Below are 17435 nucleotides of genomic sequence, written 5' to 3'. Positions count from 1 at the left end.
CCATGCCGGACGATAGAATCCAGGAGGTGAAAATGTGTTTCTTGAGTTATTTTTTTTTTTTTGTCACTATCCCAAAACATGTGTTTTTACACAAAGTTTATTTTCCTGTAAATCCCATGGCTCAAACCATACAGTATAGGTTTCATTTTCGTCCACTACAGGAAAACGTGTAACTTTCACACCCACACATCCCAAAGCGTAGCTATCTCACATTTTGCTGTAGTGGACAGATGTGTCTATTTCACGCTTTGCCGTGATACAGGGATGAAAAGTATATAGAACATAGTCATTGTGAATTGGAAATCAGTTTGAATCAGTGGAAAGTTTCAACAACAAAATCACGTGACAGGTGGTTTCAGTGTAGAAATTTGCCAACTATTATTGTGTCACAAACATGATGGAAACCTGTGAGGCTGAATTTAACAAAACATGATGTTATAATAAGCATCAAAGAGCTGGAGACTGAAAATATTTACACCCGTAGTTGAGTGGTTTTACTAAAAGGAGATATACTGTGTAAAGATTTGAAATATATCTGCATTCGTTATAGAGGACAATTCATAATTTATTTTTCGATTGATAAAGTCCTTTGAATCATGTGATAAAACACAACACAAGCATTTTTTTATGTGATGCCACTGTAGACAGGACACAAATGGAATATTATTAAATAGATATTATTTTTCTGACGTGATTAAAGTTTGTCGAGGTTTCAGACTTGTTTGGGGTTCAGGAAACATCATGTTTGAATTCAAATGAGCACTTTAAGGTTGGTAAGCGGGTTCTGTCAGTGGATGCCTAATCCTCCTGGTTTTCTTAGAAGAACAGTCTTCATGAAAACTATTCTGTGTTTCTGTGCTTCATAATCTTTACCGTTTATTGTCCCTGTTCTCTTTTTGATGTTCTTCTCTTTGTGAATATCCAATGATTTTCCAACAGGCCACAAAACATTTCCCTCATCTTTAAAAAAAAATATGATTTGCTTCTCCAAAAGTTAAATTACAGAGTAGAAGATTGATTTTGACTCCCGGTTCCTCCCTGAGTACAAAGCCATTATACTCTTATCTTGATAGCATGTTAAAATATTTTCTTAACTGTGTGCCAAAAAGCTCATTCATATTTCAACGCAGTCCTGTGACATGAGTAAATTATGGCTGAGAGCAATTCAGGCTGAATTATTTGACTTTTTGTGGTCAATCGGTGACATTAGATTATGGATCCCCCGTGCACAATGTTGACAGGTTTCCCTTTGTTTTTTGGAGCTCATGGCTTTTGTGTGACTATCTTTCCAAGAACAAGCCTTTGCCTGGAGTATTCTTCTCTCGTGCTCTTTTGCACTGCTCGGGAATTTAAAAAAAAAAAAACGACTGTTAGGAGCTCCCATCTTCATTTTTCATAAGATGATGTCTCTGCAGGTCCCAGCACGACAGCAGTTCACCATGTTTATACACTGGAAGTGAATAAAGAGGGATATTTTGGAGTGATAAGCCCCGGATCGTTAAATCTCCACAGGGATAGCTGGTTTGTTTGTAGCGCCCCCCCAGACAGCCGTATGTGTAGGCCAACTCATTAGAGGCTTAAAACACATCTGACACTGTCACTTTAAGAAGGTGTGCACACAGCTGCCTGTTTATACATTCTAAAGGGATGGAAGAAGAATTAGTTTGGATTTGTGTCCAATTTAAGCTCTGTATTGATCTTCATTGATTAAAATAATTGGCTCTTCTGCCACTAATAACACAAAATCTCATGAGAAGGGACTAAAGGGAAGAAGCTAAGGTCACTCGTCATGCAGTCAGAAGAGAGTTTAGCATTGCACGTGTATAACATAATGTGTCATTTTAATTGAACTTTATTTTGTATGTATTGCATATATTTGTATACAAATGACTACAGCAAAATAGATTTTTAAATAAGTACCAATTCAAATTTAGTTTGTTTTTACATCACCCAGGATGCAAATGGACAGTTCAGCCCGGAGCCGAGAGCCTCAAGCAGAGACGAGGCTGCAGGCTGCAGAGGTCCGGCGAGTCTTAAGTTACATCACCTGAGACGTGTTTTCAGACTTTGCACGGCTCCATCTGGAGACACAGATGACTTTATAACCAGCAACATTTTATTCACATACACAGCCAAGACTTGTGAACACACTTTAATGTGTGATATTGACTGGTAGAAGTTCATTGTTCAAAGTGAAATGAATGCCGTTGTGATTTCAGAAGCTTCTTTTTATTTTCCATTATTACAAAAAAAAAAAAAAGAGACAAATTTCATCTTTCAGTGGAAGTTTAATGTTTCCAAACCTCCTTTTCACTGTAAAATCTCTTCACCTCTCATGGTGCATTTGGGCCACCCCAGACAGTTCAAACTGATTGCCCTTTTGGATCGTTATGAGTCCACAGCTGTTTCATTAAAGGGTTTAACTCAGGCCAGTGTGCCTCGCTCAGCGGGGGGTTGGTGGCGTCTCCCTCAGGCCTATCAGTTGGCAGTGAAGCAGCTGACAGGAATTAGATTTAGGTTCACAGATTGCCCTTGGTTGCCCTGTTTGTTTAGGCTGCTCTCTCAGGAAACATCCTGGTATTTCTGCAGCTTTCTGAAGCCCCCAAAATCCAACTTTTACAGTCCTTTCAGGAAGCTTTGTGGAGGAGAAGAGCACACATGTTTTAACTTCTCTCAGGATTTTCATTCAACTATTTCTGTCATCTAAGATGTATACAACACCATTAAAAGCATAGTCTGAAGTTTGCTGCTCTTTTTGGCTTCATGTAGCATTATAGTTTGCGCCTTATTTTTTAGCTGTCCGGCTACAATTGTACTGGTTTGGTTCATTTCTATCACTCATAGAATTGTTATTGGCAGGTTTTTTTTTTTTCAGAATAAAAACTTTAAAACCTGCTGTATGCGACTTGTTCTGTGCCAAACAGCTAACACACCGTTAGTGACTAGTTGGTAAATATTTAGTAGAACATTTAGCCTGACATTTTCCTCTGTAGTGAGTTGGTTGAGACCAAAAACGGAGCCAAAAGCAGAAAGTCACCACAGTCTGTTGTGGTGGTAAAACTGTTAAAAACTAGCAGTGAAAAAAGCTGTCAAACTGAACAAGAACATCTCAAGACAGGAGTCAACACAAACAAATTATTTGTACAATCTTGTCAACAGGAAAAAGTGCTTGTAGCTCTACCAAACGGCCACATGTAAAGGTGGGCTGACAGAAAGGAGCAAGCCGTGAGGAAGCATGTAAATATGGAGATAGCCCTGTACCCTTTGAGACAGCCTTTCCTCTGAGCCATTCAGAGTGTTGCACCCAGCTGTTTACCAAAATACCTAAAGATTGTTTCACAAAAAATGACAACAGAAAGACTTGGTTAGATGTTCTTTGTGTCATTCCTGTCATTTTTTTTACACTCTTACTCTCCATGTTGTCCGTCTTCCTGTTTTAACTTTTTTAACCTCTTATTTCCTTCATTTCTCTTTTTTTCCCTCTCCTCAATATCCTTCTTGCTTTTCTTCTGTTTTTCCTTTTGACCTGCTGTCTCTGTTTTCCATTTCCCCTTCTTTCCTCTCCTTTAATTTTTAATTCTCTAAATATCGAGCCTCTTCGGCAGGACTCCCACGCTCTTTTTTTTTTTTTTTTTTTTTTGCGAACGCGTCATAATCTGCAGGTATAAGATCTGATATGTAGGGCATGGCTGCACGCAACCTTTGTCCCAGAACTCTGCTGGGGTAATTAGATGCTGAAATATTGATGGGGAGTGTGTGTGTGTGTGTGTGTGTGTGTGTGTGTGTGTGTGTGTGTGTGTGTGTGTGTGTGTGTGTGTGTGTGTGTGTGTGTGTGTGAGAGAGAGAGAGAGAGAGAGAGAGAGAGAGAGAGAGAGAGGGGGGACATTTCATGTGTCTGCATCGTGTGTGTATTTGTGTGCCTGTGTGATGGTGATTATTTCGTTGCTGGAGGATTTTAATGACCTTTCCTTCATTGGAGAGTCAACAAAAGTCAGTCAGGTTGAGACAGAAACAGAGGTGAGGTCTGAAGCTGAAGTTAAATTCTCTTGATTTACACTTTGTGGGCTGTGATCTGTGATAGTGGTGGAAACAACTTAATGAAACGTTCCACTTTTACTCAGCTACATTTTCAACTTCTTTCATCACATTTATTGATTTTATTTTTATTTAAATCTGAGGAAATCAGACTGGGTTTATGAACATATGATTACGTGATAGGATTTGGGGTTATTTTTGTGCATTTGTTATTTGAATTATAATTAAATCAAACTTTTAGATTTATTAAATCTACTTTCAGCTCAGGAAGTGACAGGATGAAGCTTTTACAATGGTTTGCCACCAATAATCACAAAAAAGAAGTAAATGTTGCACCTCTGCTAGCTTTTCTTTAAATGTTTGAGAAATGCCCTTTTTTTCTTCTAAACTATCTTGTAAATAGGAAGTGAATCAATCACACTAAATCTTCCAGTCTCATTATCCAGCTTCATTTTGATCATTTGACCTTTGACACCTGGCAGCGGTGACAGCTGCCTTTTTAAAAAGGAGAATGGACACTTTGAAAGTAAAACTTGAAACAGCTAACACCCTCAGGAGGTTTCACCTCTCTGGAAGCCTTTTTAAAAGGCTTCTTATAAAGACAGCCATAATAACTTTCCCTCACAACACAACCACCAGCGGCAGCATTCATATTAAACTGTCAGGTGATATTAAAATGACCCCAAAAACTCTATTTTGCAACACAGGTTTTCCACAACCTGCGCAGCTGATGAAGCGAGGTACAAACAAACCAAATAATTGGACTCAGTCCTTGTAGAAATGTTAAATCTGGTAAATCTAGAACTAATCTTCTCCCTCAATTACTTCTCTCACTCACTGAACACCTGATGCGTTACAGAACATCACAGATGAAATATAAGAGGGAAGTTTTTATGTTTAAACCCAGACTCTGTTTTTGTACTTCAGCTGTAACTGAAGCCGATTCACTTTTCAAAGAGAAGCCAGAACAACATGTCTAATAAGGTCGAGGTGTCACAGCTGCCGTGCATCAAAAAGTCAAAGGATCAAACTGGAGGTTCATTAACGGGGGCTGAATAATTTACAAGGGCTAATGCGCACACACAGAGACAATTACCTCTTTTTACTATCGTAGTATATTGCAGTGCGTATGCGTGTGCGCGTGTGTGTGTGTCACAGTGTTTTGCTCCCAGTATGCACCAGTGACACTGATCTACACTCACACTTGTTTTTAATGCTCTTATCATTGTCTGTGGGTTTGCAGGGTCTACAGGTGACTGCCGATGTCCAGTCACAAGGAGAGAAACCAGAACCATGGTCATTTTACAGCAGGTAGACACACACACACACACACACACACACACACACACACACACACACACACACACACACACACACACACACACACACACACACACACACACTAGGGTGACCAGGTGTCTTACTTTATGTGGAACTGACCAGCATTTAATCTCTTGTCCTGTGTCCCATATTGAGTTGATGTCCCGCATTTTGATTGGCTCTAGTTTTTAAAAGTCAAACACTACGAGGCAGACACTTTTCTAGAAGTCTTTCCTGATGCATTACCTTGGAACTTCAGCTACCTTTGTGGGAATTCAAAAAAATGTGCATTCAAATAAAATACATTTGTTTAATTCTTCACATGCTAAAACCCTAACTAATGCTCTAAATTGTATAGAAATATAAACATTTTACACTACACTGTAAAAAACCTACTGTGAAATTCACAGTAATTAACTGGCAGCCATTGACAAGTAACTTACTGTAAAAAGTGATTTACATGTCAATTGCTGCCAATTAGTTACTGTAATAAAAATCACAATGTTAACTAACTTTAAAACAGAAATTTCTAAGGATACCTCTTAACATTGGTAGGTGTCCCACATTGTCCCATACAAACATAATCTGTTCCCTACACACACACACACACACACACACACACACACACACACACACACACACACACACACACACACACACACACACACACACACACACACACACACACACACACACACACACACACTCTGTGTGTGTGTGTGAGCATGCAATGGCCTCTCTGTCGGCCTCTCTGATACTCAGTTAATGCGCTGCTGAACTCATCCGCCTTTCTGATCGACTAATGAACTCTGACAGCGTTCCCCCAACGTGGAGGCACAAACTAGGGCGAGCCAATAGGGCAAGCAAACACACACAGATCAGCCCTCACCAATCACTGCAGTAGATGTTTATTCATCAAACACACTCTAAACCTCCATCCAAACTGCCCAGGTGTGTTTGGACTGAACCGGACAGGAAGTGGGCGCAAGTTGAAACGCTGCTTCACCTCGATCATCGAGAAAAGAGACGACTGCGGATGATATCTGATCAATAGCAGAGCCTATCTACTGCCTGTGTCGACAAAAGTTGTGGATGTAACTGCTGAATGTGGAAGGAGGAATGAAGTTTTTGTTTTTACCTGAAAAACAAACATGATTTTTCTTCTTTTTTTTTGATGACAGATTTGTGTCTCATTTGGAATTTGGCTTGAAAAACTTAAACATTTTTTACAACATGGAAGATTCTCTGTAAATGCTTTTAAACTCTGGATGCTGTGCAGATGTTAATGTGGTAACCATGACGATGAAAATGAACGGGAAGACTTCTGATTGGCCACCGGAAGACTCTGATGCAAATGTACAGTGCCTCACCTACAGGTGCACCACCCTCATCAAGGTAAACTCTGGCTTCAGTCAGGGACGGTTTGGATGGCTTCAGTTTGTAAACATAAAGTTTAATACTAGTTTAATATTTGCTGAAATGTGGGAGAATAATTGGATGCATAGATGTAGTTTTACAGCATTTAGTGGTGATTAAGGGTTAATGAGTCTGATGTCAGACCAGGAAAATTTAATGACAACATTTTACCATGTTTCTTAAAGGTCACATTAGGGTTGGCAGTTTAACTTTACGGGGGCATTAAATCAATGGATCCCTTGTTACAAAGCAGCAGTCTCTAGTTGTGAGTCTTTGTTGTGTTTTAGATGTGTGTAGGTGCATGAATGGCTAAACCAGAGATATTTCCCCTCTAAGCTTTTCTTTTACAGTAGTTTCAGGCTTGAGATGATCCCATATAGTGTAAAAAAAAAATAAAGACGTGAGCAGCTATAAAAGTAAAATGCTCACATTTTGTTGATATGTACCTTTACATAAGTCCAATTTTGAATACAGACTTCAATTTGTAATGGAGGTTTTTTTACATTGTTGTTTTAGTATTGTTCTTCCACAACTGTCTGTTTCTGGAAGTGTCTCGTCCACAAAGTTACTGAAAGTCTGTTTGTTTCTTGTTTATCTTCCTCAGTGATGGAGCGCTGGCATTCATTCATTCAGCAGCTCTGACTCATTTACTGGTCGCCCACAATGGGAACAGGACAGGGGTTTTGTTGGTGTGTGTGTGTGTGTGTGTGTGTAGAACAAACACAGTTGCTTCTTTCACTGGTTCTGTTTGCAGAGAAGGACAGCAGCCAAATTGATATCAATAACTGAGTCGCTGTAGCGTCCAGCCTTAGTTCAGTGTTACATTCAAAACTGTGACCCGTCAGATTCTGTGACCGACAGCGTTGGTCTGGTTGGTTATGTCTGGACATGAGAAGTGGGGCGAAGAACATCAGGGTAGTTTCAAAGAATCTGTTGGGGGAAAGCCTTTGTTGTATTTGAAATTGTATTCATAGAGTAAAATCCTTAGAATTCCCTTCCTCTGATGTTTTCTGAGCTCAGAGTTTACACTACACTGACTCACTGTATTGTAAAGCAAGCAGGGCTGCCGCTAGCTTGTTAGCATGCTTACTTTAGTAGATATCACTGCAACACAATTCTCAGACGTCTCAGTCGGCTATTTCTACACATACTGTAATGTTTAGTCCATTTTCCAAAGTTTTAAACCAAACATCTTACAGATTACCTGCCTAAACACCTGTACTGTTTCTGTGTTTCCAACTGGTTATAAAAAGTGTCAGAAACACCAGCAGAGGGCAGAGCCTTTTATACCTGAAGCAGCCAGAAAGAACCTGTGCAGTGTGTAGTTGTGATCTGATACCTACAAACTCTTGACAGAGGTTGTGTAACTTGTAGTGAAGCTTTAAAGGAACAAGATACTTCACAGCTGCAGTTATAACTTGGATTGAACTTTTAAGACTGAGGAAAATGACAGAAACTTAACATGAATTTCTGTGGACATTAAATCAAACCAATCCTGAGAAATAATAATAATGTGCACACATAATATAATAACATATATATGTAGAGTCGCCTACTTGTATTTTGCTCAAGTATTTCTATTTTCTGCCTCTTTATACTTATAAATGTTGTAATACTAATTCAGTTACGTTTATATGACCCCTGTATTTACTTCAAAGATTCACATTTTACACGCAGAACATATCTGCTTTTATAATGTGCCAATTTAAACTCCACTTTAGTTGCCTCGGTAAACCAGTTTTCTTTGTGGAGGCAGACGGCGAATAACTGTTTATGTAAATTGTTCACTGAAATAGAAAGAAGAGCCGGTCTGTTTGTTTTTATGGTTGAGTTTGTTCATACCAGCACAATTAGCTCGTCGCTATATTTCTTGCCCTGTGACCTTTGATTTGTCCATCTATTTAAATGCAAATGAGGTGAGATGGAGGTACGTATATTACTTATATGGCCCTTTTAATAGCTGTCATGTCCCAGCTTGCCTCAAGTATCTGGATTAATGTGAGTTTCAGGATCCTGTGATCGTCTAAATGTTCCTTCGGAGGCAGATTTAATTCTCAGAGACAAACGTTGCTTTAAAATGTAAAGTTTATCCAGAGAGAAGTGTTTTTTAACTGGTAATAAAAAGTTGTATAAAACACCAGCAGAGGGCAGAGCTTCACCTGAAGATGTCCTCTGAGCTTCAGACACACAGTGTGCAGTCTGTAGTGGTGATCTGATACCTGCAGACCCTGGACAGAGTGTCGTGGGGTGAACCTTTGAGGCCAACAAGACACTTCACAGCTGCAGCTTTTGCTTGGCCTGAGCCTTTAGATTGAAAATCTAACAACATGACAATTAACACATTCAAAAAATATGAAACAATATTATCCGTCTTTTAGTTGTGAGTTGTGTTATCGCTCCATTTAGCTGTGTTTTTGTCTCCACCAACTCCAAATGATGCAATGAAAGTGTGTTTTATGACATGGAGCTGAATCTCTGTTAAAATTATTATGGCATAAAGTCACCTTTCCAAACAAAATTCACTTTATTAACAAAAATAACTCCTCATTTACAATCAGCAGGGCTCTGCTCTCTCACACCATCAAAACAAACTACTGCTAGCCAACTGGGACAACAGGAAGTGACAGGGTTTGTGGGAAATGTGGTTTTATCATTGAAATGAGAAACCTGTTAAATTAGTTTTATACACACTTCCAGCTGGAAGAGACTGCACTTTGTTTCTGTTCATACAGTGTGTTGAATTATTATTATTATTATTTATAAAGCATTTAAAGCTCCTTTTTTGACAGCAGATGTCGCCTTTGTATTCTATATTACAGTCACAGACTATCTGTTCTGTAAAGCTGCATCACTTTTAGAAATTATTTGTAACTTTAGGTTAAAAAAAAAAAGGGATAAATAAAAATATTGTAACTAAATCATTTCTGTGATGTGCACCATAATTATTATCACAGGAAGTAATTACATGTTACTCTTTATTAGGTTGTTGTTTAAATTTTTTTTTACTTTTCCTCCCTTCAACTTGCAATTTTTGCTATTCTGCAGTTTTACCATAAAAAAACTCACTTAAAACTTCACAAATTACATCACAGTTTTTGAGAAAAGTCACCACAATCACAAAATAAATGCTGGAGGGGCTGGTGATTTGACACTTTTTTTGTAAAATATTATCCGTTGCTGCTTTTTTACAGAATAAATTATGTCAGGCTTGTGTTCCTGCTGTTCCCAAGTGCTCAAACAAAAGTTTAAGAATGTTTTCAGAAGTGTCTGTGTTTATGACTCAATGTTGAGTTTCTACAGATTATTAAATACTCATTACACATTTCCATTCACTGTTCACGGGTCCCAACATTTATTTAGATGTAGGCTTAATGCTGCTTTAAACCAGGACTCTTTTCACGAAAAAGTAATCGGAGTATTTATGAAGAAGAGCCTGGACAAATAACTAAAACTCTAAACCATTAAAATAAGAACTAGAATGTTTTTTCACAGATGATCATTTTAAATACGAGTAACGTGAGGTAGTAACTGGGGATATCGTGGTTCATGATTCCTAGCCGTAAACCGAGGCTCTCTTTCTGCCCGTCCTCTGTGCTGTTTGTTACCTCTCCACATAGGAGTGACATTAACAGCTGCAAGTGAATACCTGGCTCATGTCAGGCCTGAATTATTTACCTGAAGAAAGAGATAATGAGAACACTCGCCCAGGCAGGCAGTGTGGACATTACATCACTGCTTAACTATACACCAACACTGTGGCTGGTCTCAGTCACATTTGTCCAAAGCGTAGTCTGTGTGATCTCAGTAGGAGCTGGTCGTTTTCCCTAAATGCACACCGTGATGTGTCCAGAGTTGGAGGAAGGTACAATCCTGACGAGTAAGTGGTACAAATTTCGTCGCAAGCAGAAATCATCAAACCTGCGTGCTGATAATAAAACACAGTTTGAGGTTCTGTGCTGATCCGTGGGTTATGGGTTTGTCTCCATCTGCTGCGGTGTCTGATTAGTTGACCCGAGGGCCTTCATTGATCTGTAAATGACTTCTATAAAAAGCCTCTACAGGGCTGTGAAATGCTGCGTTTGTCGATGAGAGTCTGATTGTGATGCTGTCATCAAAGACACGCAGCTAAATGTTTCAATCAAACTCAGGCCAGGCAGTTACTATCAGTTGTACAGTAACAGTGTCTAGTTAGCACTTTTGAAAAGTTAATTTGTCATTTGTAATAATATAGCAGATTTTATTTTTGTTTGGACTTCAAATTTGATTTCTGGTTAAGTAACCAACTCATCAACTGGAGAGCACATTGACTTCAGTGTTGTTATCATAATCTGATCAGTTACTGTGAACACCTGAATTATAGCCATCTACATATCAGTACTGTAAGAAACACGTGTCTGCAGAAATAAGAACATTAAGAGAGATGAATGAATGATGGAAGAACGAGATACAAAGAAGAAACAGAAAATAAATATAAAAGAGGAGACAGAGAGAGACACCAAACAGAATCTCCGTGTTTAATAATTCAACAAGTGGTTTCTGATAGTTTGCCATTAGCCCTGCTCGCTCCTGTTTACTCTGTAAGTGTGTGTGTGTGTGTGTGTGTGTGTGTGTGTGTGTGTGTGTGTGTGTGTGAGAGAGAGAGAGAGAGAGAGAGAGAGAGAGAGACAGGTGCTTGGTGGTGTAATGTTCAGGTGGCTCAGTTTGCCAGACGGAGTATTTACTTAATTAAACTGACATATATGTAACACACACTCAAACAACTATTCATCACACACACACACACACACACACACACACACACACACACACACACACACACACACACACACACACACACACACACACACACACACACACACACACACACACACACACACACACACACACACACACACAAAACTCAGACTCACCAGCTCACATCTCTACACACAGCAGGCATGTTTCCCATCTTACTCTCTTCTTACAGAAGGACATCAGGAGGCAAAGAAACATATTGCGCCTCTGAATGGCTGTCGTCAGATTATAAATGCTAACATTAGTGTGCTAACGAAATTCCACCGCTGATGGTAGAGAGGGTGTTTTTATATGAAACCAAAATGTTTTTTCTGTACCAAAATTTGCACAGATTCATTCAGTAGATGTTGAGATATTTTGCAGTGAATGAGGGGTCAGGGGATCATCATGGCCTCCGGGATAAGTCTGGTCCTTTGGTCCAGACTAGAATATCTCAACAACTGTTGGATGGATTACCATGAAACTTTCTACTGATATTCTTCTTCTTTTTTCCTTTTTTTTGTGAGCACCACAGTCAAGTAAAGATTATCATTGTCCAGTACTTTTGGTCATCCTTCACCAACTCCTCTGTAATTTGTGTTGAGGAAGTAAATGTTCGCATGCTAATGCTCTAAAGGTGTAAACATTGCAGCATGTTATTATTATTATTATATCTTTAAATGTTATGGATAATTAATAGGCTATTAAAGCCTTGTCCACACATATAATAAATCATAATAATAATAATTTAAAAAAATACTAAACATATTTCATCATCCACACGCAAAGAACATTTTACACAGACTTTTTACAAACTGTGTTTTGTGAACATGTTTAACGGAGCATTTGGGAAAAGATGATGTGAGGCCTCAAAGTGCTCATGTCCACTGTTGCTTTGTGGATTGTACATGTGTCTGAAAACAAAAACAACAACAATGTTGGATATATATACTGGTTTCTTTATGTTTGTTTGGCATCAGCTAAGTTTGAAATGTATACATTTTACTATTAATGAATGAATAACTAGATAGCCTATTACTAATGCTTTTTTCTTTAAGTTGCTGCCGCGAAATGCACTATGCCTACTCAGAATTTTCTTCTCTGGTATTTCACACATCGTTGATATGGACTTTAGGGCCACCTACTGGACCGGCATGCTTGTTTGAGCGCTTGTTTTTGCATCCCTGTTGGCATGGACATATCTTGTGAACAAATGTCGTTTGGACACAAAAAAATTTTTAAAACATTGAGGACATTTAAAAAAATATCCTCATTAGTGTGGACAAAAGATAAGTAATAAATTATTGTGTCATTACCTGTTTGTGCCTCTCAGTAGAATGAGGAGTAACTCATGAACAAAATGTCGGTGATTATGATTCACAGATACATTTAAATGCACTATATTGTGAAGTTATTATCATTACTGATATTGTTCTTACTCAGGCAGGAAACACATTGTTTATCCTGCATTACTTGTAGAATTGACAACGCAATAAGAGCCTGTAGTGTATTTATCTATCCAGAAATCCAACACCATATGACACACCTGAGGAGGAAGTGACATCTTGTTGCCATGGACAACAGGGGAGGTTGTTGGGGGGGGGGGGGGGGGGGGGCTGGGTGAACAAAGTGTGAGTGTGACAGAGAGAGAGATGGACAGAGAGCAGCAGGAGGACTGTCCCAAAATGTTCCTGCAGAGGAAACTTCAAAATGATCTGAAAATTAGCAGAATACTGGAGATATTTTTGAACTGCTTTCTTTAGAGACATTTTTAGAAAATTGAAGGTCACAAACTAGGATGTTCCTTTTGTTTGTGACCCTGTTAGACCACCGGATGTCGGATATTGGACCTTGTTTTCTTGATATATTTTTTTTTTCCATCACTTGAAGGGCATTTAATGAAGCAAAGAGAAGCAGAGGTGACATGTGACTGTGATCTGCTGGAGTTTAACGTGGAATAATGAAACCATGGAGATTTTAAACATTTCAGAGTTCGTATGACAGCTTTAATCAGTCCAAACTGTCTATCTGTGTGTGTATTTACAAAGCACAGAGAAAACTGAAACTATACAAACCTCAGAACAGCTTACACACCTGTCCACCTGTATGTAAGTGTACGTAAGTGTGTACTGAGCACGTGAAGATGTACAAACGTCGGGACTACCTGGAGCTCTATGAGAAGGATCTGGCTAAATGGGCGCTGCTACGCAACGTCAACACTGTGATGAAACAAAGTACACTGATGCCGGTATGCTGTAACTCTGTGTGTGTGTGTGTGTGTGTGTGGGAAAGAGTCTTAAGTCTCATGAGTCACAATTGTGTGTCTCTTCTCTGTGGGATTTGCACTACGTAACATGTGCGTGTGCACTTGTTTCATGCATAATTGTGGCTTTTTTGTAACACCCATTAATGTGTGTGTGTGAAAGAGAGAGAGGAACGTGTGTTCTAAAATAATTATACATTGGAGTCTGTTTTGAGTCATGAATCATAACTGCACATTTAAAAACTGTGTTTAAGTTTTTAATGTACATTTGTGTGTGTGTGTGTGTGTGTGTGTGTGTGTGTGTGTGTGTGTGTGTGTGTGTGTGTGTGTGTGTGTGTGTGTGTGTGTGTGTGTGTGTATTGCTCATGTCATGCTCATCAGTGGAGACCTGCCTCCTTTTTTGGGACAAAATTCAAGTCTCCATAAGTATAAATTAAATATTAACATATGAGGACTTGGTTTAAGGTTACGGTTGGTTGGTTGGGTTTAGGCAAGTATAGGTTATAGTTACAGTTAACATAAGCGTCCATGAAATTAATGCAAGTCAATGTGATGTCCTCAAAAGCGATAAAAATGTGTTTGTGAGTAAAGAAAAAAATGATTTGATAGAGAACTTAGTAGCAGCGCTTTAACTTCAGTCTTCTGCATCATGAAACATTGATTGACTTTACCTTTTAAGAATGAGTTGGACATTTTGACATGATTGACATCCTTCTCATATCTGTCTGTTAAACTGGAGGCTGTAACCTGTAGCTGCTTAGCTTAGCTTAGCACAAAGACAGGAAGCAGAGGGAAAGAGCTAGCGTGAGTCTTTGCAAAGGGAGCAAAAGTCTCTGAGATAAAGAACAGAAAAGTGCAAACAGACACGTAAAAAGAGAGGCCAAAGGTCCTTTCAGCCTTCATCTACTTCCTGTAAGTGTAAGCTTTGTCAAACAGATGTTTTAAACTTCAACCTGAAGCTAGACGGTGTCAGCCTCCTGAACCTTGCAGGCTGTGAGTTGCAACAAATTCCTGCTACACATTTTGTGTTTTCTCCTTTCCAGAAGCTTCCGGTCAAGGTCGGACTGTCTGACTGGATCAGGTTCACTTTACCCTTCTCAGACTGCACCATTTGTTTCAGTGCTTGACTTACTTGACTTGTATTGCTGATTCTCAAAGAAACGACTGCCATAAATGTAGTAATGTCGTGTTGATGAAGATGAGAAGAGGCCTGATTTAAGCCATAGTCTGACTTTAAAAGGTTCACACATCTCGAAAGCCTGAAAATGTAAAACTTTCCAGTCACATTCATGGAGAGGTGGTCGATGGTTCCCTTCTGCTTCCGACTCTGACTTCTCATCTGATCGTGCCTTTTGCAGTACTTCTGACCCTGATTTAAAACATCCATTCTTCCTTGCAGGGTGACTACGTCTGGCTGGACTTGAAGACCGGTCGGGAATTTGAGGTGCCGGTTGGCGCCGTAGTCAAACTCTGTGACTCGGGACAGATCCAGGTGTTGGATGATGAAGGAAATGTAAGAGTTGCAACACTTATTTAAATCGAAAATACTTCCTTTATGTTGTGGGGAGCAAAATGAGGCAAAGTTACCAAAATTTCACCTTACTGTAGTAAAACAGGGTGCAATGATGTGATTTTAGACCCAGCAGTATACACTGCACATTGTTCGGTCATGATGTTATGTCGATTTTAAGATGTTATAAAAAGCTTTACATTTCTTTAGCACAGTAAAAGTAATGAAGAAAAGCTCAATTGAAATGTTTTCTTGAGCTTTTGCAGCCTGTTACTGGCAAAAAGAAAAGCAATATTAGTAAGTCATACATTTAAACTGTGGTGGAGCTTAAAAGCCTTTTGAATGTTGGAATAATAAATATTTCATATGACTTTGGATCAGGAGCATCCTGAAATTCCTTCTGTTTTCCTCTACAAACCTCCATGATTTTCCCTCCCGCTCCAGGAGCACTGGATATCCCCCCAGAACGCCACCAACATCAAGCCGATGCATCCGACCTCCATCCACGGCGTGGAGGACATGATCCGCCTGGGAGACCTGAACGAAGCCGGCATCCTCCGCAACCTGCTCATCAGATACAGAGAGAAACTGATATACGTGAGTGTCGCTGTGACATTGTTTTTATTTTCCTCTTTGTTGGCTTGTTTATGTTCACTCAGCTCCGTTTTTTTCTGTCATGATATGAAGGCAGCACAAGATGACGACATTCTTTTCATGATTATTTGGCTGATAAATATGATGAGTTACAGTTGAAAAACTGCTAGATGTCTTACTTTACTTCATTCATACTGACAACCAGACAGATGCTGCTGCTGCATTGTTCTTTTGCCTCTTTATGGAGCTTTTTTCACCTTTATCCAAAGCTTGAACGTTCTTTTCCGACTCTTTCTCACATATTCAACCTCAGACTTCTGCTGTTGGCTGTTTTTTTGCTCTCATCTCACTGTGTTGCTTCTTTATTCTCTCTTTTGTCCTGTTTGTTATCCTTCTTCCTCTTTCCTGTTTCCTGTGAAGACAAATTGTGGTGGCAGGGTAAGTCAGCTCCTAGAGGTCGAGCATGGCTGCAAAAGAGGAAGCAGAAACACGCACAAGTGCCTGCAATTAATGCATGTATAAATGCACACTTTTAGTGCAACACCTCCATGTCCTCAAAAACAGCAACGTGCAGTATATTTGTTATTCACATATATATATATAAACTGCATGTATATTGCATGTTCTGAATGCTACATGTTAGCATCTCAAACCTGACACTGAAGCAGTTGTGGGTTTGGTGGAGTAGCTTAAACATCGTATCTCCAGAGGTGTCATGTTCCTGCAGGAATGAGCCCTGCAGCCGGGATGCATGCTGATTTGTTTCCAACATGGCCGTCTGTTCTCCGGTGGCGAACACTGATATGTTCTCATTGTCATCCTTCAACATCTGAGCTACAAGACCTGCGTCAGCTCCTCAAGTTTTCTGCCCACCAACAGAGTCTGATGTGTTTAACACACGTTTGATTTTTATATTTGATTCATAAAATCGTCTAAAAGCTGCACACAACATTGAAGGTGGCTGACTGATCGCACACGAATCTCAAGAAGAGTTTGATCTGCAATACGTCTATAATTTCCTGAATTATTTTACTTATTTTTTACTTTATATAGAAAGATGTAAAAATTGCTATGGATGATGATTTTGAACCTATTTACTCAAGCAGGATTTTAAATTCAGGTCAAATCAACTGAAAACAAATGAATAAAGCAGATTCAGGCTAAAAACAACTAAGTAGAATAAACCCATCCGTCCACCAGACCATATCGTGTCACGTTTTCAGGTGACTCTTTGTGCTTCATCACATGACCTCCCTCTTCGACCCTGGTCATACATGCGTCTACTTTCCACGCTCTGCCGAGGCAAAACGTGACACTGACACGGTGTCTCTACTGTACTGACGGGTGGAGCGATGCCGAGCCCGGATGATGGCTAAGGTCCAACTAAGAGTCAGTAAAGCAGGCTCTACACCGGAACATTTTGCTTAAGAGGAGCTGAGCCAGAAGGCGAAGGTTTCATGTTGCCCGTCAGTCTACGTTCGGACCCTGACCGATGGTCACGAGCTCTCAGTGGTGACTGAAAGA

General features: G+C 39.5%; 1 protein-coding gene across 1 annotated transcript in view; it reads left to right on the top strand.

Moving 5' to 3' along the window:
* The window catches only part of myo7aa (myosin VIIAa), a 53687-nt gene that overhangs the window by 425 nt on the left and 35827 nt on the right, over positions 1–17435 (top strand). Inside the window, exons 2-5 of the mRNA XM_069712939.1 lie at positions 5279–5346; positions 15207–15320; positions 15762–15914; positions 16332–16349. Coding sequence (XP_069569040.1) covers positions 5329–5346; positions 15207–15320; positions 15762–15914; positions 16332–16349 — 303 coding nt within the window. The 5' untranslated portion in view covers positions 5279–5328. The remainder of the gene's footprint in view (positions 1–5278; positions 5347–15206; positions 15321–15761; positions 15915–16331; positions 16350–17435) is intronic.

Source organism: Brachyistius frenatus, unplaced genomic scaffold, assembly GCF_029030835.1.
Source record: "Brachyistius frenatus isolate BFR_SWC_R1_liver_20210118 unplaced genomic scaffold, ASM2903083v1 Contig_114, whole genome shotgun sequence".
NCBI lineage: Eukaryota > Metazoa > Chordata > Actinopteri > Embiotocidae > Brachyistius > Brachyistius frenatus.
The sequence above is the reverse complement of the archived record's forward strand: the minus strand, read 5'-3'. Positions and strand labels throughout refer to the sequence as shown.